The 19,948-nt window shown below is 37.5% G+C and overlaps 2 protein-coding genes across 2 annotated transcripts; both read right to left on the reverse strand.

The window, feature by feature from the left end:
- Positions 1–3,494: 3,494 nt before the first annotated feature.
- On the reverse strand, positions 3,495–5,754 carry LOC131308769 (germin-like protein 5-1). The gene is made up of 2 exons (XM_058335785.1): positions 5,523–5,754; positions 3,495–4,241 (listed from the first exon to the last, which is right to left on the reverse strand). Exons 1-2 carry the CDS (start codon positions 5,644–5,646, stop codon positions 3,703–3,705), a joined length of 663 nt encoding a protein of 220 aa, XP_058191768.1. The 5' UTR covers positions 5,647–5,754; the 3' UTR covers positions 3,495–3,702.
- Positions 5,755–17,970: 12,216 nt separating this feature from the next.
- LOC131308483 (uncharacterized) lies at positions 17,971–18,652 on the reverse strand (the record flags this gene model as incomplete). The annotated part of the gene is made up of 2 exons (XM_058335423.1): positions 17,971–18,523; positions 18,597–18,652. Coding segments are annotated over 2 exons (324 nt in total), but the record flags the coding sequence as incomplete, so codon positions are not given.
- Positions 18,653–19,948: the final 1,296 nt, after the last annotated feature.

Below are 19,948 nucleotides of genomic sequence, written 5' to 3' on the forward strand. Positions count from 1 at the left end.
GATGCACTTCTCAGATTAACCAATAAAAAAAATTCTTCGGGTTGAAGTAGTACAAGCACCTGCAAACTTGTAACACTAATGGAATACCGTGCAAAATGCGACTGCAATCGCCTTGATTCCTGCGGACTTTCCCCTATCGGCTTAGAGTCTCTATCTGAACACAGACCCTAAAGTGCTTTATCTGAATCTGCAGCTGCTGCGGCGAGTTAACAAAATCTATTATATATTTTTCTATACCATCCCCAGACAACTGCCTTGTCTAAGTAACCACGGAGAAAAGAACATTCCTCATCCCCGATCGGGACAGCAAACTCACCCTAACATTCATTCCACGAAAATCGTTACATCCTTCTTTCTTTTACTGCCTAGGCCTCCTTTCGGGCATTCCTTCCTTAATCCTCAGTGCACTCTCTCAGAAAGTAAGCGTTCCTTTAGCTAGGCATCCCGAGATGGAAGTCAACTTGCTACCGTGGATTATCAAGCGAGATAGATTGCTCACGAACAAGCCATGATATACATCGGAGCGATGTGTCAACTAGCGTATCTGGCATCTTCCTGAGTTGTTAGGCCGTAACATAGAGTCTGGGACCATTTCGAGTCACTCATCTTCTCTCCACCACTGAAGTTCTGGTGGAGAATGCCCCGTTGATTTCAATCTTTTAAAGAGAGAGAGTTAGGGGAAATCCATCACAATGATGCCCCTATGCTTCCTACTCAGATAGGAAAGGTAGAATAGGATGCGGCTTCAACCCATTAAGTGAAGTAGTCGATAGCCACCAAAATGTACTCATGTTCGTTAGTACAAAACTTATCTTCAAGCTTTACCTTATTCTGATCGTTTAGAGGGCGATCGCGGGGTCACTGAATGAAGTACTAGTCCTCCGTTTATTTCGGAGGTGCTGACCCTTTTATTTTTTATTCAAGAAAAAAGTGACTTAAGGAATCTCAAATATAGCTCGCGAAAGCGACTTTCGTTTACTTACTCAATTAGTAGGGAACAGAGCAGGCCCCAACTAGCCAGTTTCCAGGGATCATCTCCCATCAAGAGTCACCGAGTTATTCACTACATTGGGTTACAGGTTTCAGTCATCTCTTACGACATTTCGACTTGACCGTGAAATTGGGTAGCTATCGATTGGCGACTACTAGAGTAGAGCCAAGGGCAATCAAGAATGGTATCCCGGAAAGGAAGGTATGTATCCCAGAAAGGCAAGCCGGAGAGTCTTTCGCCAGTGCTACACTTCTCACAATTGATTTCGTGATGGCTTCGACTAGACTCCTCGTGATGGGTTCACAAAGGGAAAACCTTGCGAATAGAAAATCGAAACTAATTGCCCCAGGTGAATTCTATATTAAGCGCAGCAATGCCCCCGTTATGGTACGTAGGACTGAAGAACTTTTTAGAGTTCTGGACATGGTATATATTTCTAAAAATGTGAGCCTTAGGCAGCCACCAAACGCCCAGGCATAGAGCTGATTCAAGAAGGTGCAGGGAGTCGCGTGCCTCCCTATATTTTTATTGCTTACACTATTGCCAAATATATGTGCAGTTCATCTTAATTATGGCCTTAAAAGATTATGCTAGTGCCCACAGTAAATTTATCAAGTTCTTGTAATTCTTCTTTGAAATTATAGTGATGTCGATCAGCTTTCTGTTCTTCAATTTCTTTCCATTTTGCTTCCATCTTAGTTTTTCTTAAACATATACATACTAATATTTATTTATGTGTAGCTTAGCCAATTTTATTTATTTCTTTAGGTGTAGTAATGGATGGCCAGATAATTGAGGTTAGTCGCATTATGATCCAAAGTTCAGTGATAGTACACTACTACTATCATTGACACGCATTTAGATGCTACTGTTATTTAAAACACTTGTCTTATTTTTCGATAGGTAAGAACAAGAAGCGAAACCGAATACATACGTAAAATGGATTCAAATACAACATCGATTCACTTTCTGACCCACTATTTCTTTTCGTGAAACCATGAATCCTTATCTCAATAAACAACAAGAAGAAAAACAAGAAAACCAACAATATACCAATCCCAATCACAAAGCACCCTCTAGGATTTTCCTGCAAGCTTTGACTTGATTGCATCAACTCTTGATATGATCCATGTATGTAAAGCATATATATATATATATATATATATATATATATATATATATATATATATATATATATATGCATGTTCCTGGAGTGCTCAAGAGGCACCATGGTTCGAATTTAAATAAAAATTTAGCGATGGTACTCGATTTTAAGTTAATATATCTTTGAATATTTGTGGAACGACTGGGGAGTATTCTTAAAAAAGCCACCTTGCCTTAATGTTATTTCTTAGAGTGCTAAATTTTCACAGAACTATTTTGTACAACCACACTCCTTTCTGTTAATTAAGTTAAAGTTACATACATAGTCACCAATACATTATCTTACCGCCACAAAATTTCTCATTTAAGAAAGCATGGGGTTAGGTGTGCCCCCATTAATGCATATTTTTAAATCTGTCCGTGAATTCACAATAGCTAAGCCGTAAAAGTAACCCCAAAGCGTGAATGGGTAGTGAAAAATCTAAACATTTAGCCACCCCTTTAGTTTTGAATGTGTTACTTTCAATTTGGGAGTACTCAAATCCTAGTAATCGGACGGATTTATAAAATTTGAATCTGGCTTTTCTTAAAACTCAAAATTTTCTAGTGTCATCTACTTGGTAGATCGTGAGTAAAGAAGCAAACAAAGTAAGTTTCCAGATTACCTTCCATGGAGAAGGTCATATTTTTGTTTTGATCTGAATGGAAAAGCTCATATAAGGTCCCAAAGTGGTCAAATTCTGCATTTTTGGCTGGTAAGGAAGGTCCCCAAGGCTGTCTTTAATGTTTTGCTTAAACTATGTTGTATTGCTTTCTTTGTTTCATTTCCTTCTAAGCATTTTGCTGGATTCTTATTGGTTTGGTTTGGGGCTTTTGCTCGATGTACTCTTTGTCAAGATCTAATAGATAAACTTTCTTGCTGATCAAAAATTAAAAAAAGAAAAGAAAAGGAAATTTTCTTCAAAATGAACCAAAACCTAATCTCCAATGGTACTCTCAAGATTTATGTATCAAAACCTCATTTCATGCACAATTTTTTTACTATCTTGTGAGCACCATTGTATCCGAAAATTTAGAGAGATATAATATTATCATTTCTATGTATTCTATGAATCTCTTACGTAACAAAATGCAAACAAATCTGACACCTAAACACATCCTCGCACCGATACTACCCAAATCCATGAAACATAGATTAAGGATGGGAAATGTTGCAACTTGCTTAGTGTGAAATCAAAATACGAAAATGAAGTTGACATTCACATCCGACCGTTTCTAAGTCAATAACTATAGAAACATGCACAAAAAATTTCTAATGTCAAAATTCATGTGGCTTATTGTGCCTATAATCCAAAGTTGGGTGATACAATTATTGATACGTATTTAGATACTACTGTTATTTAAAACACTCATCTTATTTTTCAGTAAAAATACAAAAAGCGAAATCGAATACATAGGTAAATGGACTCAAATACAACAATGATTTACTTTACGACCCACCATTTGTTTTCGTGAAACCATGAATCTTTATCTCGATCAACAATAACAAGAAAAAAAAAACAATAAGAAAACCTACACCATACCCACCCCAGATTACAAAGCACCCTCTAGGGCTTTCCCCTAAGCTTTGACTTGATTGAATCAACCTCCTGATATGATATCTGGAAAGCCTTACTCAGCACACTATCCGACACCGTGGGCATGGCGGTAAACAACGTGGCAGCAATGTCCTCGCGGCCCGGATTCTGACTGTTGAGCGCAGAGATAGAGGCGGCCGGTCCTTTCCCATTATTAATTTGAAAGTGAACCAAACCCTTAGGGAAAGTAAATATGTCACCTTGTTTGATGGTCATAGAAACAAGTACATTGGCTGTGGTAATGAACCCAACATCCAGTTCTCCGTAGAGAACGAACAATATCTCGGTGGCGCGTGGGTGCTCGTGGGGTGGGTTAAGGCCGCCGGGGGCAAAGTCGATGCGGGCCATGGAGACACCTAGGGTGTTGAGGCCAGGAATTTGCATCACTTCAGCTAGAGTCACGTTTGAACCCAGCATATTGTTGGTGGGCTGTGGCATTGCTAGACCGGCAAAGAAAAAATCTAGTGCGCTGAAGCTTGCCTTGCAGGCAAAACCATTCATCATCACAGCTGTGAATCAGCAATAAGGTATACTATTAGGTACTGTTATTATCAAAATGAGAAATGGGAGTCCAAAAATTACACCAAAATTAAATAGATTAGTATGTTAGTCTCTTATAGTTTTAAATATATCGTAGTTTGATTGACACAAAATCCAAGTGATTTTAATTTTCCAATGTCTTTCAATTTAATTGATAAGAAATAAGTACATCAGTATTTTTTACTCGAAGAAAGAATGAAATAACTTCAAACTTATTGTAACATTAATGAACCAAAATCATCCCAACATAAAGTGTATTATGCTATAATTCAAAAACATATACTACAAATATTGGAGTGTTTGGTCCCAAATATTGGATTGGTGGCATATCAACTGGGTCTGCTCGTACTCGGTAGCGGATCTCTCAAGATGGTGGTTCAACAATAGCTTTCGTAATCTGGAAAAACACATATGGGAAGCTTGTTTCTATGCAACCATCTGGTCCATTTGGATTATGAGGAATGGGTACATCTTTAAGAACGCGAATGCGATCTCAAAGGAGGTGGTGGATAAAATCAAATTTAGGGTGGCGATGTAGATGAAAGTCAAATTCAATATTTAGATTTATACAGTGGAGGATTTCAAAATGTGTTTGGATGGTATTTGATCACTAAAATTGTAACTGTTAAGGTGTGCTTCATCCAACTTCCGGCTGTATGTTGTGTTTTCTCCCCTTCCCTTTGGTTGAGTTCTGAGTTCTTGGGCTCCTCAACCTCCCCTCTCAAGGTAACCTTTTGAGCTTAATAAAACTTTGTTTTGCCGAGAAAAAAAAACAAATACTTTTTCCTGAAGAAAAATGTTACGGTCCCATAATCTAGAATCCATAAACACCCCATAAGTTTGATTAATTTATGTTGATCTCCAAATCAATTGTGGGTCCCAAACTCTTCAACCAAAGTTTATTTCCTTGTGCCACATTTGATTATAGGTAGTTTAAGGAAAGAAAATTATGGGTGCATAGTATTCCTCAAAAAATTTGGCTCGAATCGAAACACTATTCACAAACATGCCCAAATTCGATAATGCTGTTGAACCATTAGTACGAGCAAAACAGGGAAACATGTTTTTGACAACAAAAAGTCTAGGAGTATACATTTAAAACACAACTCCGGATATAACTGTGCCCGAAATCGTCAAATAAGTTTAAATCTATGCGCATCTAACAATTTCAGACACTATTGTGTCGGAAGTTTGTGTTTTAAAATTGAGGTGTGTTTGTAGCATTAATGCTCTATAGACAAAATAAATACCATTATTGAGATCAGCAACACAAACATCTTGGAGCATATCAGGTTCAGCGGAAACAGAGCTGGAAATGGTGGCTATTACTAGCACCATAACGACCACCACTGAGAGTTTTCCAGCAGCAACCATGGCTGGAAGGTGTATGAGAAATGTGTTGTGTTTCTGAAAGGTGAAGCAAATCAGAGCTTAATTGGAAAAAGCTAGAGGAGTAAACAAGAGAGAAAAGTTGGGATTTGGGTACTGGGGACAAGAAAGGTGGGGTGCCTTACTTATAGGCAGAGGTATTTAGAGAGAGAAAGTCTTCCAGTTAGAGAGGGAGAGGCAACATAAGCCCCCGCCCCCACAAAAACTGGCCTGGGAAACCAATTTTCTGGCCCTTTTTTTGACTGTGTCGTCTGACATCTATTTCTCACTACTGTTGTGTTGTTTTCGAATTGAAAATTAATGACCAGAAGAAAAACATAAATGAATTTCACGGCGATGGTGAAAACAAAAAATCGATTTTCTCAACCTGATCTCACTCGTACTTGCATCAAATCTTTTTTTTTTTTTTTTTGAAAGGTAAAAAAAAATTCGTTAATCTCTGAAATTTACAAAGATTAATAGGAACAAAGAGTAATGGCATCATATTCATAACCCGAGACCCAACTGAGTAAACAACGCTAAGAATAATCCTATGCCCATCTGAGACCCGAACCCCAAATCTTACGTTAATATGAATAGCATATTAGATTATATATCAAGATCATAGATACAGTGTTTGATGACATTTATCATATACTATAATACCATAAAATGTGAAATATACAGTATTACAAGTTGTGGTATAATAAATTCTTTTTTTTTTCTCGGGTGGTATAATTAATTCAATCAATATTACTTCGATGAAACCATACTTACCATGAGATCATATATTCTTGCACCATTAAAAAAGTGACATATGAAAGTCTCAAATAAAAACTAAAAATTCAAAACTATGGGACCAATATAAAGATTTGGCATCTAATTAATATGGGTGTTCCATTTATGACCCAGTCTCGTAATTAAATAATAATAATAATAATAATAATAATAATAATAATAATATTATTATTATTATTATGGAAAGTCACCCTACAGGATTGTCCAAGGGTCTCAATATTTTACTAGTAGTACGTATTTTTGACATTTGTTGTCCATACCGTTGGCAGGTGAAGTTTACCTAATTTTCTTGTTCTATATATTGACAAACTTGTGTAATTAATAACATACATACGTACTACTCCATATATAAAACTTGGTATTCAAGGCACAATCCTGTATGACCCGCTCAAAGATTGTATTTAAATTTGGGATATATATAGTCATTGAACTTGTCTAAGAAAAACCTTCACCAACCTTGTACCATTTCCAATGTGCTAGAACATATGATCATGTCTTCTTATTCTTTAACCAATTCTCCAAGGCAGAGGCGGCCCTGACTTTTCGGGGACTTAATGCGAAAATTAAAAATATGGACTCTTTTGTTGGGCTATAATAAGGGATAACAAAGTAGGAGGGGCCCTAACAATTCATAATTTTTTTGGATGCCTAAAACGGCCCCAACACTTGCTTTAACTCAGGGCCGACTCTAATCCAAGGTATGTGCAACCTCGCTCGTGACACCTTGCATTACCATGTATAAACATATATGTATGTACTTGCTCAAGAGGCACCATTGTTGTAATTTAAATAAAAATTATTAAGCAATGGTACTCAATTTTAAGTTAATATGTCTTCGAATATTTGTGGAACGACCGGGAGTTTTTCTAAAAAAGCCACCTTGCCTTTATGTTATGTCTTTTTTCAATTTATTTTTATTTTTTTGCATTTGTTAGTTTTGCGTTAAACTTTTGTGAATTATTGATTCGTCTCGATGAGAAAAAATAATTATGACCGAAACCCGATTTTTCACACAACAATTTGGCGCAAAACCAACCAAGCGTGAAATTTTTTAAATAAAGAAAAAAATCAGGTGGCTTTTTTAAGGAAACTTAGCCTGACTAGTGACTACACATAAACAGTCTTTTAGACAAAGTTTTGGATACCGTCATTGGGAGAGCATGTAGTAAAAAGTAATGTGGCGGTCGGTCTGAAGATAACACTAAGAGAAAGCAAGGTGGATATGTTATTCATACAAGAAAGTAAGCACTGGTTGCATTTTTTGTGGTGTAGAGCTGGAGACTTAATTTGGATCATATTCTTCTTCTCTGCCAACCTGTATGGACCTTGCATTGTGGACTGAAGTTCTTAATGGGTGGGATATTCAATGGGAAAATCCTTCATCAGTTCAATCTCTTATGCAATGGTGGAATGGTGGAAACTGATTTGGGATGCCATACCATTTGCAGTAATGTGGTCCCTTTGGAAGATGATCAGAAATGAATGCATCGTTCAGCAAAAGGAAATCAATTGGGTGGAATTAACGGAATTGATGAAGTACAGGATTGCATGGTGGGTGAAAACGAAATGGGGCAGCAATGACTATTCTGTGAACGATTTCACATGGGTGTTCAAATGTGACTGTGTACTCTGGGCTACTCTATTCGAGAGGGCTTCAGAGTCCAGGTAAACTCAGGCAACGCAACTCTATTTTGGGAACATGTCTGGTGAGGAGAGACAGCCTTAAAAGAGGACTTTCCGAGATTGTTCTCCTTATCTACTCAAAAGGAGGAAATGATTAGCAACATGAGGGGAGATGCAAATGGTGGCTCTTGGGAGTTTCTGTTCAGGAGTAGGGTGTTTGGGTGGGCGAAGCAAGAAAAGTACAATCTGATTCAGAGAATTCAAGAAGTGACCTTAAACCCAACCAAGCCTAATGGTTTACAGTGGAGATGGACGATAGACAAGAATTTCACAGTTAAATCAGCATACAGGTAGTGGGAACAATTTTCTCATTCAAACAATGCTCTTCTGGGATCTCTATGGAAGAACTTGAGCCCTTCAAAAGTGGAAGTAATCGTGTGGATGGTTGTCAAGGAGAAAGCGGCTACCAGGTCACTACTCTTGAGTAGAAACATGATAAGTGAGATCCAATTAGCCTTATGTCCTCTTTGCTCATTGCATCTTGAAACACATCAACACTTGTTCCTACATTGCCATTTCTCCTAGGCTGTATGGTCAGAAATTTTGGATTGGTAGAATATCAAATAAGTCTGCACGCCCTCAGTTTCAAACTAAGCTATCTGGTGGTTTACTAATGGGTTTCACAACTTGGAGAAATATATTTGGGAGTCCTGCTTAATTCTATGCTACATTATGGTTCATATGGTTGGTGGTGAGGAATGACTATGTTTTCAACAACTCAAAAAAACAGCCATGGGAGGTGGGGAACTTAGTCAAAACTAGAGTTGCGATGTGGATGTTTGCGAAATTCGACATCAAAGTCTACACAGTGGAGGATTTTAAGGTTTTCTTAAATGGTATTAGAAAAGTGAGATTGTAACTTAGTCTTGAGATGTGTTATCCAACTATCAGTTGGATGCATTTTTATTTTATTTTGTTGCGGTGTTTGTGTGTGTTCTCCAAAGGGAAGCGGTCAGCGGTGTGTGTCCTTTAAAGGTGTAGTGTGTGTTATGCAAAGGGGTGTGAATAAGGCATGTGTTTCGCTTGTGTTCAGTGAAAGAGTGAGTTTCTTCAATTGGGCATGTCATTGAAATTCCAGACTAGTATCCATCATAGCAGATTGGAGATCTAATACTTGGTTGATCATGAGTAAAGAAGTAAACAAAGGATTAAAAGCTGAGAGAATGTATAGAGAGAGAAACTCTTGGAGAGACGGTGAGAGAGATGGAAATCTATGGAGAAATAGAGTGAGAAATGTTGGGCGAAGACCAGATTATAGATTCAATTAGGACTATAGTGGACACAGAAGGCAAAATCAAGCTAATAGTGGAGGAAGACAGTACGATTTTGGTGCGGGAGGGGTGCAGAGATGGATAACACTGTTCATGGATAATATCCCTGAAGACAAAGACAAGGTATGGCTATCCAAAACCTTTACCAATTATATATGGTATTGTGAAAGATGCGTTTATACTTACGAAGAGAAGCAAAAGAGGGACTAGCTTGGGCTTTGTAAAATACGACTACCCTGTTTCAACTGAGATGGCGATTTCACTACAAGAAATTTAGAATCTCAGCTCCCAACGGTTATTTTCGCGACGGTTGAAAAAACCGTCGGTATAGATGGTGTATAGTAACGGTTTACAAAACGTTACTAGAAACAGGATTATGGCAACGATTTTTGTGTGACCGTTAGTAGATTACAACACTATAGCAACGGTTTTCAATAACCGTTACTATAAACTGGACTATAGCAACGGTTTTCATTAACCGTTAGTAGAATTTTACACCGCAAAAATCAATTTTCTTTCATGCGATCGGTTTTCCAAACCTAAACTAAAGATAGAGACCGTTGATTTTTTTTCATGTTGATTAAATTGTTCTAGTACAAATTTGGCTCGATCAGATTTAGAAAATTTCTTTATCGATACACAATTTCATTAATAAAATGAGTTTTTCTGTCCGATAAGTGTGTAGCGATACTCGATTAACTACATTCTTGAACATACTTTAGCCACTTGACCGTGACACAATTGTGATGATCGAGACCGTTGCTTTTGTTAGGGCTATTTTTCCTAAATTTTTGTTGTGGTATTTTTTCCGGTATTGTTTATTTAACGTATTTTTTTTAGCATTTTGTGGTAATTTTTGAAACTAATCATTCATTTTGGAATTAATCATTCATCTTAACAAGAATTAAAAAAGTATAAAATTGTGGACCAAAGTTGAAAAAAATATCATATAAGATGACACTAAAGACAACAAATGTTAGTTGTTTGATATTTTTTTGCCCATATTGATTTTTTATGCTTTTAATTGCATGTTTATTTTATTTTTTAGACTCATCTCATAGAAATGACTTACCAATCAAAAAAAATTATGTGAATCTAACAAAAATTTAAAAAAGGCAAAATTAATATTGAAAAAAAAAAAGGAAAACAGAGAGGTTATTTATTTATTTATTTATTTACATGGTGCATGTCAATTTAATTGAAAATGTGTGAATAATGAAACTATTTTTCTCACACGAGATATCATTTTTTGTAAATGAATATTACAAAATAAAACTCCTCTCAAAATTATTATCCTACTTTGCATCAATCTAAACAATTATAATTAAATATAGTGTCATATATGATTACATGAATACAGTCTTGTGCATTTATACCAATTTTAAAAGGTAATTATTGAACCTAGCGTTAAATTCTATGTATTTATAATTTCATTCTTCGTACGAATATTGTACTCCTTATTATGTAAAAAAATAGACGCTTCCGATCGGGAAAAAAATGATATTAGTAAGTGCTTGTATAGGATAAACCGGATTTTAAAAAAAAAGGATTAAAAAAATCTGGTTAGTATAGTATAAATATTAAAAGGTGTATGATTTTACACAAGTTATGGGCTAGCACAGTTGGTTCGCGCACGCACGCGCACATGCGAGGTGGGTGGTTCGATTCTCAGTAGAAGCAAGATTATTTTGCTGCCATGCGGGCTGCCATGTCAGCGCCATGTGGCTGCCACGTGGAGACTGGTTGGTTTTAAAAAAAATGAAAATTGCCTTTAGCAATGGTTATATGAACCGTTAGTAAACATAAAATAAAAATTGCCTTTAACAACGGTTATATGAACCGTTAGAATAAAAAAAAATCGTCAAAACCGTTGCTATACCTCTACAGCAATGGATATATTGCAATGGTTTGGCCAATGGTTCTCCAACGATTGGTATAGCCTAAACGGATCTCTACCAACGGTTTTACTCCAAAGAGCAAGATACGGGGTGAATCGAAAAATGGAAGAGGAAAGGAGAGGTAAAGAAATTTGGGGCAAAAGGGGATCACCAGTACAAGCAAAGAGGAGGAACAAAGGAGTTTGGCTTTCACAGAAAATAGACAAAGTGATCAGCAGCATAACCCTAGATCTAATTAAGCCGGAAAACACTCAAGGAGAAAAGGCCCAGGATATGTTACATATAGTGTTCGAGTGAAGGCAACTGGAAATGGGTGGCTATACAGGAGTGCTATTGGCAGGATGCGCAGAATAATTACAACTCAACGCCTAGAAGAAATTTTCAAGAAAGAAAACATCAAAGACGTGAAAATCAAAGCTATGGGAGGTAGATGTTCGATCTTAACTTTCCCATCTGCACAGGTTAGAGATGAGATTATAAGTCTTAGATGGATCATGAGTTGGTTTGATGAAGTAAAACTGTGGAATGGAGAACAAGCAAGTCAGGAATGCTTTGTGTGGCTTGCATGTTATGATGGAACGCCGCTTAATGCATGGTCAGGGTATACTTTCAAAGAAATTGGGAAAAAATGGGGCCAACTGATGGATATGGATGAAGACACCATAAAGGAGGTATCTTTTGAGAAGGCCAGATTCCTTGTTAATTGCTACTGAGAAACCATTCAAAATTGAAGGACAAATCCAACTTTAGGTTGAGGGTAGAAAGTATATGGTTCGGATTGAGGAGGAGGAGGAATCTTTTAGAAATAATGTTGAAGATGGCCGGGATCAAAACCTATGGAGTTTCTGGTGGAACTGATGAAGAAGACGATGACGTGGATGAAAGGACCAATGGGAATAATTCTAAAAGGGGGCCAGGTGATGACATGGCTGTAGAGGATAATGGGAAGGAGGATGGCAGTAATGGCAAGCATGCAGAAGGGACATAGCATCATGAAAAGAATGATATAGCCAGCAAGGAATTAATGGTGGAAGTAATGAACAAGAAATGGAAAACTAACAGTCTCATATTTCAAAGTCGGCTCAGGTGTTTACCGAAGCAGAAGACCAAGAGTCATGTGGGAATTTTTCATCCTCCTCACGTAATTTGAAATCTGTGGTACCGGTGGAGGAATCTATCAATCCATTAATTACAAACAACCAACTACTTGAGCAAGCTGGAGTACTAGTTGGGGGTCCCAAGTGGGAGATGGAAAGACTACTTCTGTACCAAACTCAGTGGGGAATGGTATCCTGTCCAACTTGGACTCCTCTCAAGTAAAAGGTATCAATCTATTGGTGGAGATAAATCCAAGAACCAAAAGAAAGGCAATAAGAAGTAAGCAGTATGAGGAGGAAAGTCTAAGCACGAGTGGAAGTGAACCATCGCAAAGCCAAGGTCAAATTGATCTGCTAAGTGAACTCCATGAAACAACAGCTATGGGTAAGAGTGTAGGAGTGGCCTACAAGGAAAAAGACTTGCTAATTATGAGGAAAATGATTGAGACGGAAGTGAAGGAGTTCTCTCTATTGCGGAGAGATACAATCGTTTGATTAATTTCAAGGATAGCAATCTCTAATATTCTCAGACTTCAATGAAGATAATTTCTTGGAATATTAGAGGCATGGCATGGGAAGCTCCACTAAAAGGAGGTTTCCCACTTAACTCAGAATTTCAGAAAAGACAGGAATCCAGATATACTCTTGATACAAGAAACGAAGGTGGATAGTTTTTATTCTTTACGGATTCAAAAATTGTGGGGAGAGGACAATGTGGATTTTGTGGCAGTAGGGGCTGAAGGAGCATCTGGGGGCTTGTTAACAATTTGGAATAAGAGCAGCTTCAAACCAAGTACCATCTTATCTCAGAGCAGATATATCATAATCACAGGTTTTTTTACTAAATTTTCAATGTGTATGCCCCTAATGATAGTGCAAGTAGAAAGGAGTTATGGAATGATCTGCTATTGTTAAAGAACTCAAATCAAACTCCCTGGTGTATTGGAGGGAATTTTAATGAAATCAAAGCAATCACTAAGAGAATGGGATGTACCAGAATTGAAAGAAGTATGAGAGGCTTTCAAGAGTTCATTGATGGTGCAGAATTAATGGATATTCCCATGCAAGGGAGGCAGTTTACATGGACTAATTTCCAGGATCAAGAAACACACAGCTGATGATGCTTGTTGAACGGAAGGTTTAATCTATAACATTTCTGGAAATCTAATCTGTCTGCGGAAGCTGCTAGATTTAATGTGTGTGGATCCTGAACTTTGCTGCTGTTTTTCACAACTTTTTCTGCTATTTGCTGTTGTTATTGTTGCTGTGAAGTACCTAGCTGCTACATCGCCACTACTTTGATCCATTCTGAGTTTCTCCTCAAGATGATTGAAGATTGTTTGAAGATGGTATGAGTGCAACTGTTTTCTTCCTTATGGCTTTGGTTTGAAGAAGGATCAACGATTGTGCGTCGCAATGTTGAACGATTTGGTTTTCCGAAGTTTCTCTAGTTATTGTTCATGTTACCGGGAATTTCATGAATGGTGGAGGACTGGATGCGATTTCTACTGTAATGCCTTTTGGTGGCTCGATTTCCTCCTTTACATTCAGCAATTCGCTGGATTTCTCTTCCTTGTCATATACTACGTATTTGCTCATGGCCTGTCATGTAGCTTATATTTGACTTGGTTTATCTCCTCGATGTACTCATTGTTGAGTTATCAATAAATTTTTTGCCGATAAAAAAAAAAAAAACAGAAGAAGTAAACAAAGTAAGTTTGTAGATTACCTTTCCATGGAAAAGCTCAGATGGCCGGGGTCCCAAAGTGGTCAAATTAATTGTGCATTTTTGGCTGGTAAGGAAGGTCCAAAAAGCTGTCTTTAATATTTTACTTAAACTTTGTTCTTTGTTTCATTTCCATTTCAGCATTTCCCTGGATTCTCTCTTTCTTGCCTCTGTTTTTCTAATCATGAGTCCTTCTCATTCATTTGGTTTTGGGCTTTTTTGCGATGTACCATTTGTAGAGATCTAATAAACAAACTTTGTTGCTGATCAAAAATTTAAAAAGAAAAAGAAAAAGAAAAAGAAAAAGGAAGTTTCCTTGAAAATGAACCAAAACCTAATCTCCAATGGTACTCTCAAGATTTAGTCTCCATAATTTTGGATATATTTGGAACGAAATATGCTATAAGTATAATCATTGACCACTACTATCTCTTGTATGTGATTAAAATTGGCTTCTTTTTTCTTAACAAGGGTGTCTAGGGCTTCATCCCAACTAATCTTTGGAATCAAATAGTTTCTCCTGGAGGTTAAAACCCTTACGAACTTTCGAGCAGCCTCAAAGGGGGATTGAAAAATACAAAATATATTTAACCACTACGCCACCCCTTAAATTTTTGAATATGTGACCTTCAATCTGGAAGTGAAACCCAAGTAACCGAACAGTTTTAAATCTGGCTATACTTCAAACTTAATTGATCATGCATATATGACTAAAGAATTACACGAAGTAAGTTTTCCAGATTACCTTGTATGGAAAGGCCCATATATATATGCATGGGGTCACAGTTTGGTGAAATTTTGCATTTGGGCTGGTAAGGGGGTTTTGTTGAAAATGATCCAAATCCTAATCTCGATCCAAACTCCTCCTGCTCTTCCAAAACTGGTCTAATCACCATTTACTATATTAGATGCAGTTGTTATCAGTTCCATACAAAAGATTAATTTCCCCATGTGCCTGAAAATGCTTGTTGTCAAATTACCAACTTCATTTTGAATCTTATTTTACACTCATATGTCAACATATATAGATATTGGTTGGATGAGAATCATGTGAAGTGTTTTGGCTTGGAACCGGACCACTTAGCATATCTCGTCCGAATAGAGGTGTCAAATGGGCTGTGCCGGCACGGGCACGGGACGGCACGGCACGACACGGCACGGCACGACACGGCACGGTCTTAGTGGGCCTAGGGGCACGGCACGGGCACGAAAGTGGGCGGCACGGCACGAAAGTTAGCTTGGCACGGCACGGCACGACACGGTCGTAGACGGGCACGACACGAGCACGGGCACGAAAAGTGGACAGGAACGGCACGGTTCTAGCCGGGCACGAGCACGGGCACGGGCACGGCATGGCACGACATGGGCACGGAAGGGCACGACACGAGGCACGAAAAAAAAAAAAAAGAGAACCAAATGGCATTTTTTTTAATTTTAAAAATGTAAACAATTTCTATTTGGTAAAAAATATTTGTTTACCTTTAATTTAATTTTAAAAAAATTATCAAATTTTATTTGGTAAAAAAAATTTCTTTTGTTTTTGTTAGTGATTTAGTGAATAGGCTTTTGGACAATTGGACCATTGGTTTGTAAATTTAACATTACAAGATAACAAGTAAAATTAAAAAAACTTATCAAAATACTTATGGTTCAAGAGTAATTTAATACAAAAGGAAATGTGCAAGAGTCGTATATTATTTACCTCATAATCAAATTTATCGGGAAATAAGAAAAAAAATCTCAAACAAAAAATAACGAAAAAAAAAACATAGTAGAAATAAGGAGAAAAAACAAAACAAAAGAGATTAGCTGGACTAAGACTTGAACCTAAGTCTCTAGGTTCTTTCATACACAAACAAACCACCATGCCACCAATTAACTTGTGTTATAGAATTGAAAATTTAGTATATAATATATAGCTCTATTATATAAAAACGAGACCATCAAGCAGTAGCCACACAATCGCAACGCAATCACGACAATCGATACCATTCAATGCGTTCATTTTATTGTGCTTAGCGTTTTAATCATGGGATCCAGTTTTTTCGTGCGTCAGATTTTGAAAGTTCTTTCATCGGCACGTTGATTCATTGTTTGATTGAATTTTTTTTTTTTTACGTCCGATCAAGTATGTAGCGATAAGTATTTTACTTGATTATTGGCATGAAATGATCTAATCCCTCCCACATAAAAGTTAGATGGTTCCGATTTTAAAAAAATAGCTTAGGCGGCCCTCAAGTAGTGCATTATAGGATTTTAATGCCTTCGGAAGCACCGAATGTGTTCCGATCATGTGGTATCCGACATTCGATTATCACCTATTCAGGTGAGAATAATAAATTTGATAAGACGTTAAATCGTAATGGTTTAGATCGAACATTCGGAAAAAAAAGTCTGTAGCTACCTTTCAAGTCTACACATTGAACTTAATTGGTTATGAACCAAAGTATTCTACTATAGTCTAATGTACGTTGGCCACATGATCACAAAACAACTATGCCAATCCATACTGTTCATTTTGTTATTCTCTGTGTTTTAATGACTCTCGCCAATTTTTGGGTCTATCGGGTTTTAAAAGCTCCTTCATCGGGACGTAAATTAATTATTATCAAAAATTTTGTTATGTACGATCAAGCACATAACGATAATAAATTTAATTAATTCTTGGCATGAATGATATAATCCCTCCAACGTAAAATCTAGACGGTTCCGATTTTTCAAAAATAGCTCAAGCGGCCCTCGAGTGATGCATTGTACGACTTTACGAGATTTTTTCATTATTGGTGCATATGGATTACTGCTGTTGTGCACGCACATGATCATAGGGTTCCTATAAAAGGGAAAGAGATGTTGCCCTAGCAGACTGCAACATCTCTGATTCTCTCTCTATCTCTCAGTCTCTCACAAAGTCACAGACTCACAAATCTCACTCTCACTCTCAACGTTCGGATCTCAAGTCTCAAGACTCTCAACGTTCGGAATCTCTCTCTGTCTCTCTCACTCTCTAGTCTCTCCAGTCTCCACACTCAACGTCTCTCACTCTCTCTCTCACTCTCACTCTCGTCTCTCTCACTCTCTCTCTCACTCTCGTCTCTCTCACTCTCTCCACTCTCAACGGTGACCGGTAGTGGTCGGGCGGTGACTCAAACCCTAGATCGACTGCCGTTTCCGTTCCGTTCAGGCGGTGAGTCGGTGTCGGTGACCATTCGGCGACTGGTGTTCAGCGACTCAAACCCTAGATCTACAACTACATCTGATTTTGCCTTTGCCCGACGGCCCCGACTCAAACCCTCTGTCACGTTCAGCGATTTGTCTCTGAAACTCGATTGAGGTCGTTTCCGGTGAAAGACGTGTACGACGAGTTTTCATTTCTGGTGGCACACGTCTTCATCATCGATTGTTAAGGTAAGAAATGGATTCCATGGAGTAGAGCAGAACCAAAAATGATAATCTCTTACGTATAGTTTGCACGTTGTTGTAAATCCTCTGTATCATGATTTGTTGTTGTGATTTTGTTTTGTAAAATTAGAAGGGAAACCCTTCTGAAGCCGGACTGAAATGTGCGGGAGGTGGGTTTGTAATGCACAAAAAAGAAACTGAGTTTGTAAGGTTTTGGACCTTAAAAATTCCTATTTGTATGAGAAGCATGAGAAGAAATTAAGATTGGGAGTGGTACAAATGTACAATTAGTAAATGAAGTTTTGAATCTCACAACAGTTACATTAATATGGTGCTTAGAGTTGTTTCCCCATTGTATGCATGCTAAGTTCTCAAACAAATATAAGGAAACTGAAAGATTCTCCAATGGCAAGCTGTTTAGGTTGCTGTAGTTAAAACCTAGCAACAAGTTCAAAAGCTGGTGTTCCAATGGTATGCTATTTGGCTTGCAATATTTTAGCAATGGCTATACTTGGTGCCAAATTTGGCACTAGGTTTAGCTATTATAGCTAAATCTACTAGTGTCCGTCTCACTGTCATAGTAAAAAAAAGTTAGTCCAGCATTGAAGCAACATTGCATTTGCTATAATTAAACAAATTGACAGCATTTATTGTGATATCATAACAAAAAGCTAGCCATAGCGCAAAATCCTACCATCGCAAATACTCGGAGGGCCATGTAACGAAGTATTGGCCAGAACAAATCACTTTTGCTTCTTTGCTCGTAAAGATGAGGTCAAGGGCATCATTCTCTTCTTGGCGAATAAATTTGTTCGGCTATCCAAATCATCGTCGTTGTCTTCATCATCTTTAACATTGTACCCACCTCTTACAGATGGGCTGGATTCCTCCTCCATTCTCTGGGAAGCTTTCCTCTTTCCAGCTTCTAATTTAGCATGCAATCTTCGATCAACAGGGTCATTTAACGGTCCAACCCTGGACTGCCGTGGAACCGTGGCACCTAATCCAAGCCTATACCAAATGCTCGTAGAAATTAAACAAACTTTAATTTGATAATTTTAGCCATGCAAACAGTTGTACTGACCTAAGAGGTCGACCCTCCAATTCAACTTCACCCGATTCTTCTTCCGTAGATTTAGAAATTAAGATTTAGACATATTATTAGTAAAAGGCAAGTTTCACTGGTGCCTGTTGGTGGTTACCAAGTTCAACTTTAATATGGTTATGTAATTTAAAGTGATGAAATAGGGGATATGAATATGATAGAAAATCGTATTTTTAATCTACATCATTTCTTCTGCCGTGTTTTCTTGCTAGTAACAATGTCGGTTTGGGGCCGGGCTGACAATGCTTCAATGTATGTAGATCAGAATAGAAACAGGCTAATACATCAGTTTTCAAGAAAGTCTCTTGAGCACATAAGTTAATTCTACTTCTGAGTCCTTTTTGGTGATTTTAGGCTTGCCTTTTCTGAGTTATTGTGACTATACCATTCATCCGTAGGCAGGTTGCTTGCTGTTATTTCTGTTTCACACCTAAGCTGTTTTCCTGCACTATTTCTTATTTGTTCATTTACTTTGTCATTGTTCTTTGAACTGCATTCTGCAAATGTATGAACTAGGAAGGCGGACCACTTAATGCCGAAGAAAGGATAGCCTATTGGAGAAACCTTTTGTCCTTTTATGATAGGCTGCTCAATGCTAAATCCTTGGCATAAAGCACCTTAAAAACTAAGGAGGATGGGAATGGGATTGCAGCCCTACTAGTAATTAGCCTTGACTAGTAAATGGCGGTTGGAAAAGGCTTATTATGCTGAACGGTAGCCCTTGAGCATCAATTTCTTCATTTTGGTTGCTTTAACATGCCAGATTTCAAGGCAGACTAACACTTCTATGTCTGATAGTATGGGAGTACGATGAAGGGGTGCAAAAGTGATCTAGTTTTAGAGTTTTAAATGTTTAAAGGAGAAAGTTATTAATAATAATTCCTCTTCTTGTCTCAAGTCCATATCACACCTAGGATTAGAAGTGCATCATTATTGTTGTAATAAAGCTTAAAAAGTTTTCACGAGTATCTAAAACATGGTTCTAATTGCATTGAGATATCATGGATCTTTGTAGGAGCTTTACAAAACTGATGTATTAACTCTATCAATTATTGTTAATTCTTGTTTGAGCAGTTTGTTTTGATTTTCCAAACTTTTGTACTAATATTCTAGTGCACTAATTTTCTCTGTTTTGTTTTCAGTTTTTTATAGGAGATGGATCCTGAAAATATTCATTTTGACTATGAGGGTTTACACCCTGACTTGGATGATGATAGACGGACTCTACCACCGGAAAGGGAGTCTGTAGGTGAAGCTGCTTCTAACATTGCATCAGCTTCTACTCCTATGGGCGTAGCAGGTGGTAGCTAATCAGCCCAGTCAGGTGATAA

Source organism: Rhododendron vialii, chromosome 11a, assembly GCF_030253575.1.
Source record: "Rhododendron vialii isolate Sample 1 chromosome 11a, ASM3025357v1".
Taxonomy (NCBI): domain Eukaryota; kingdom Viridiplantae; phylum Streptophyta; class Magnoliopsida; order Ericales; family Ericaceae; genus Rhododendron; species Rhododendron vialii.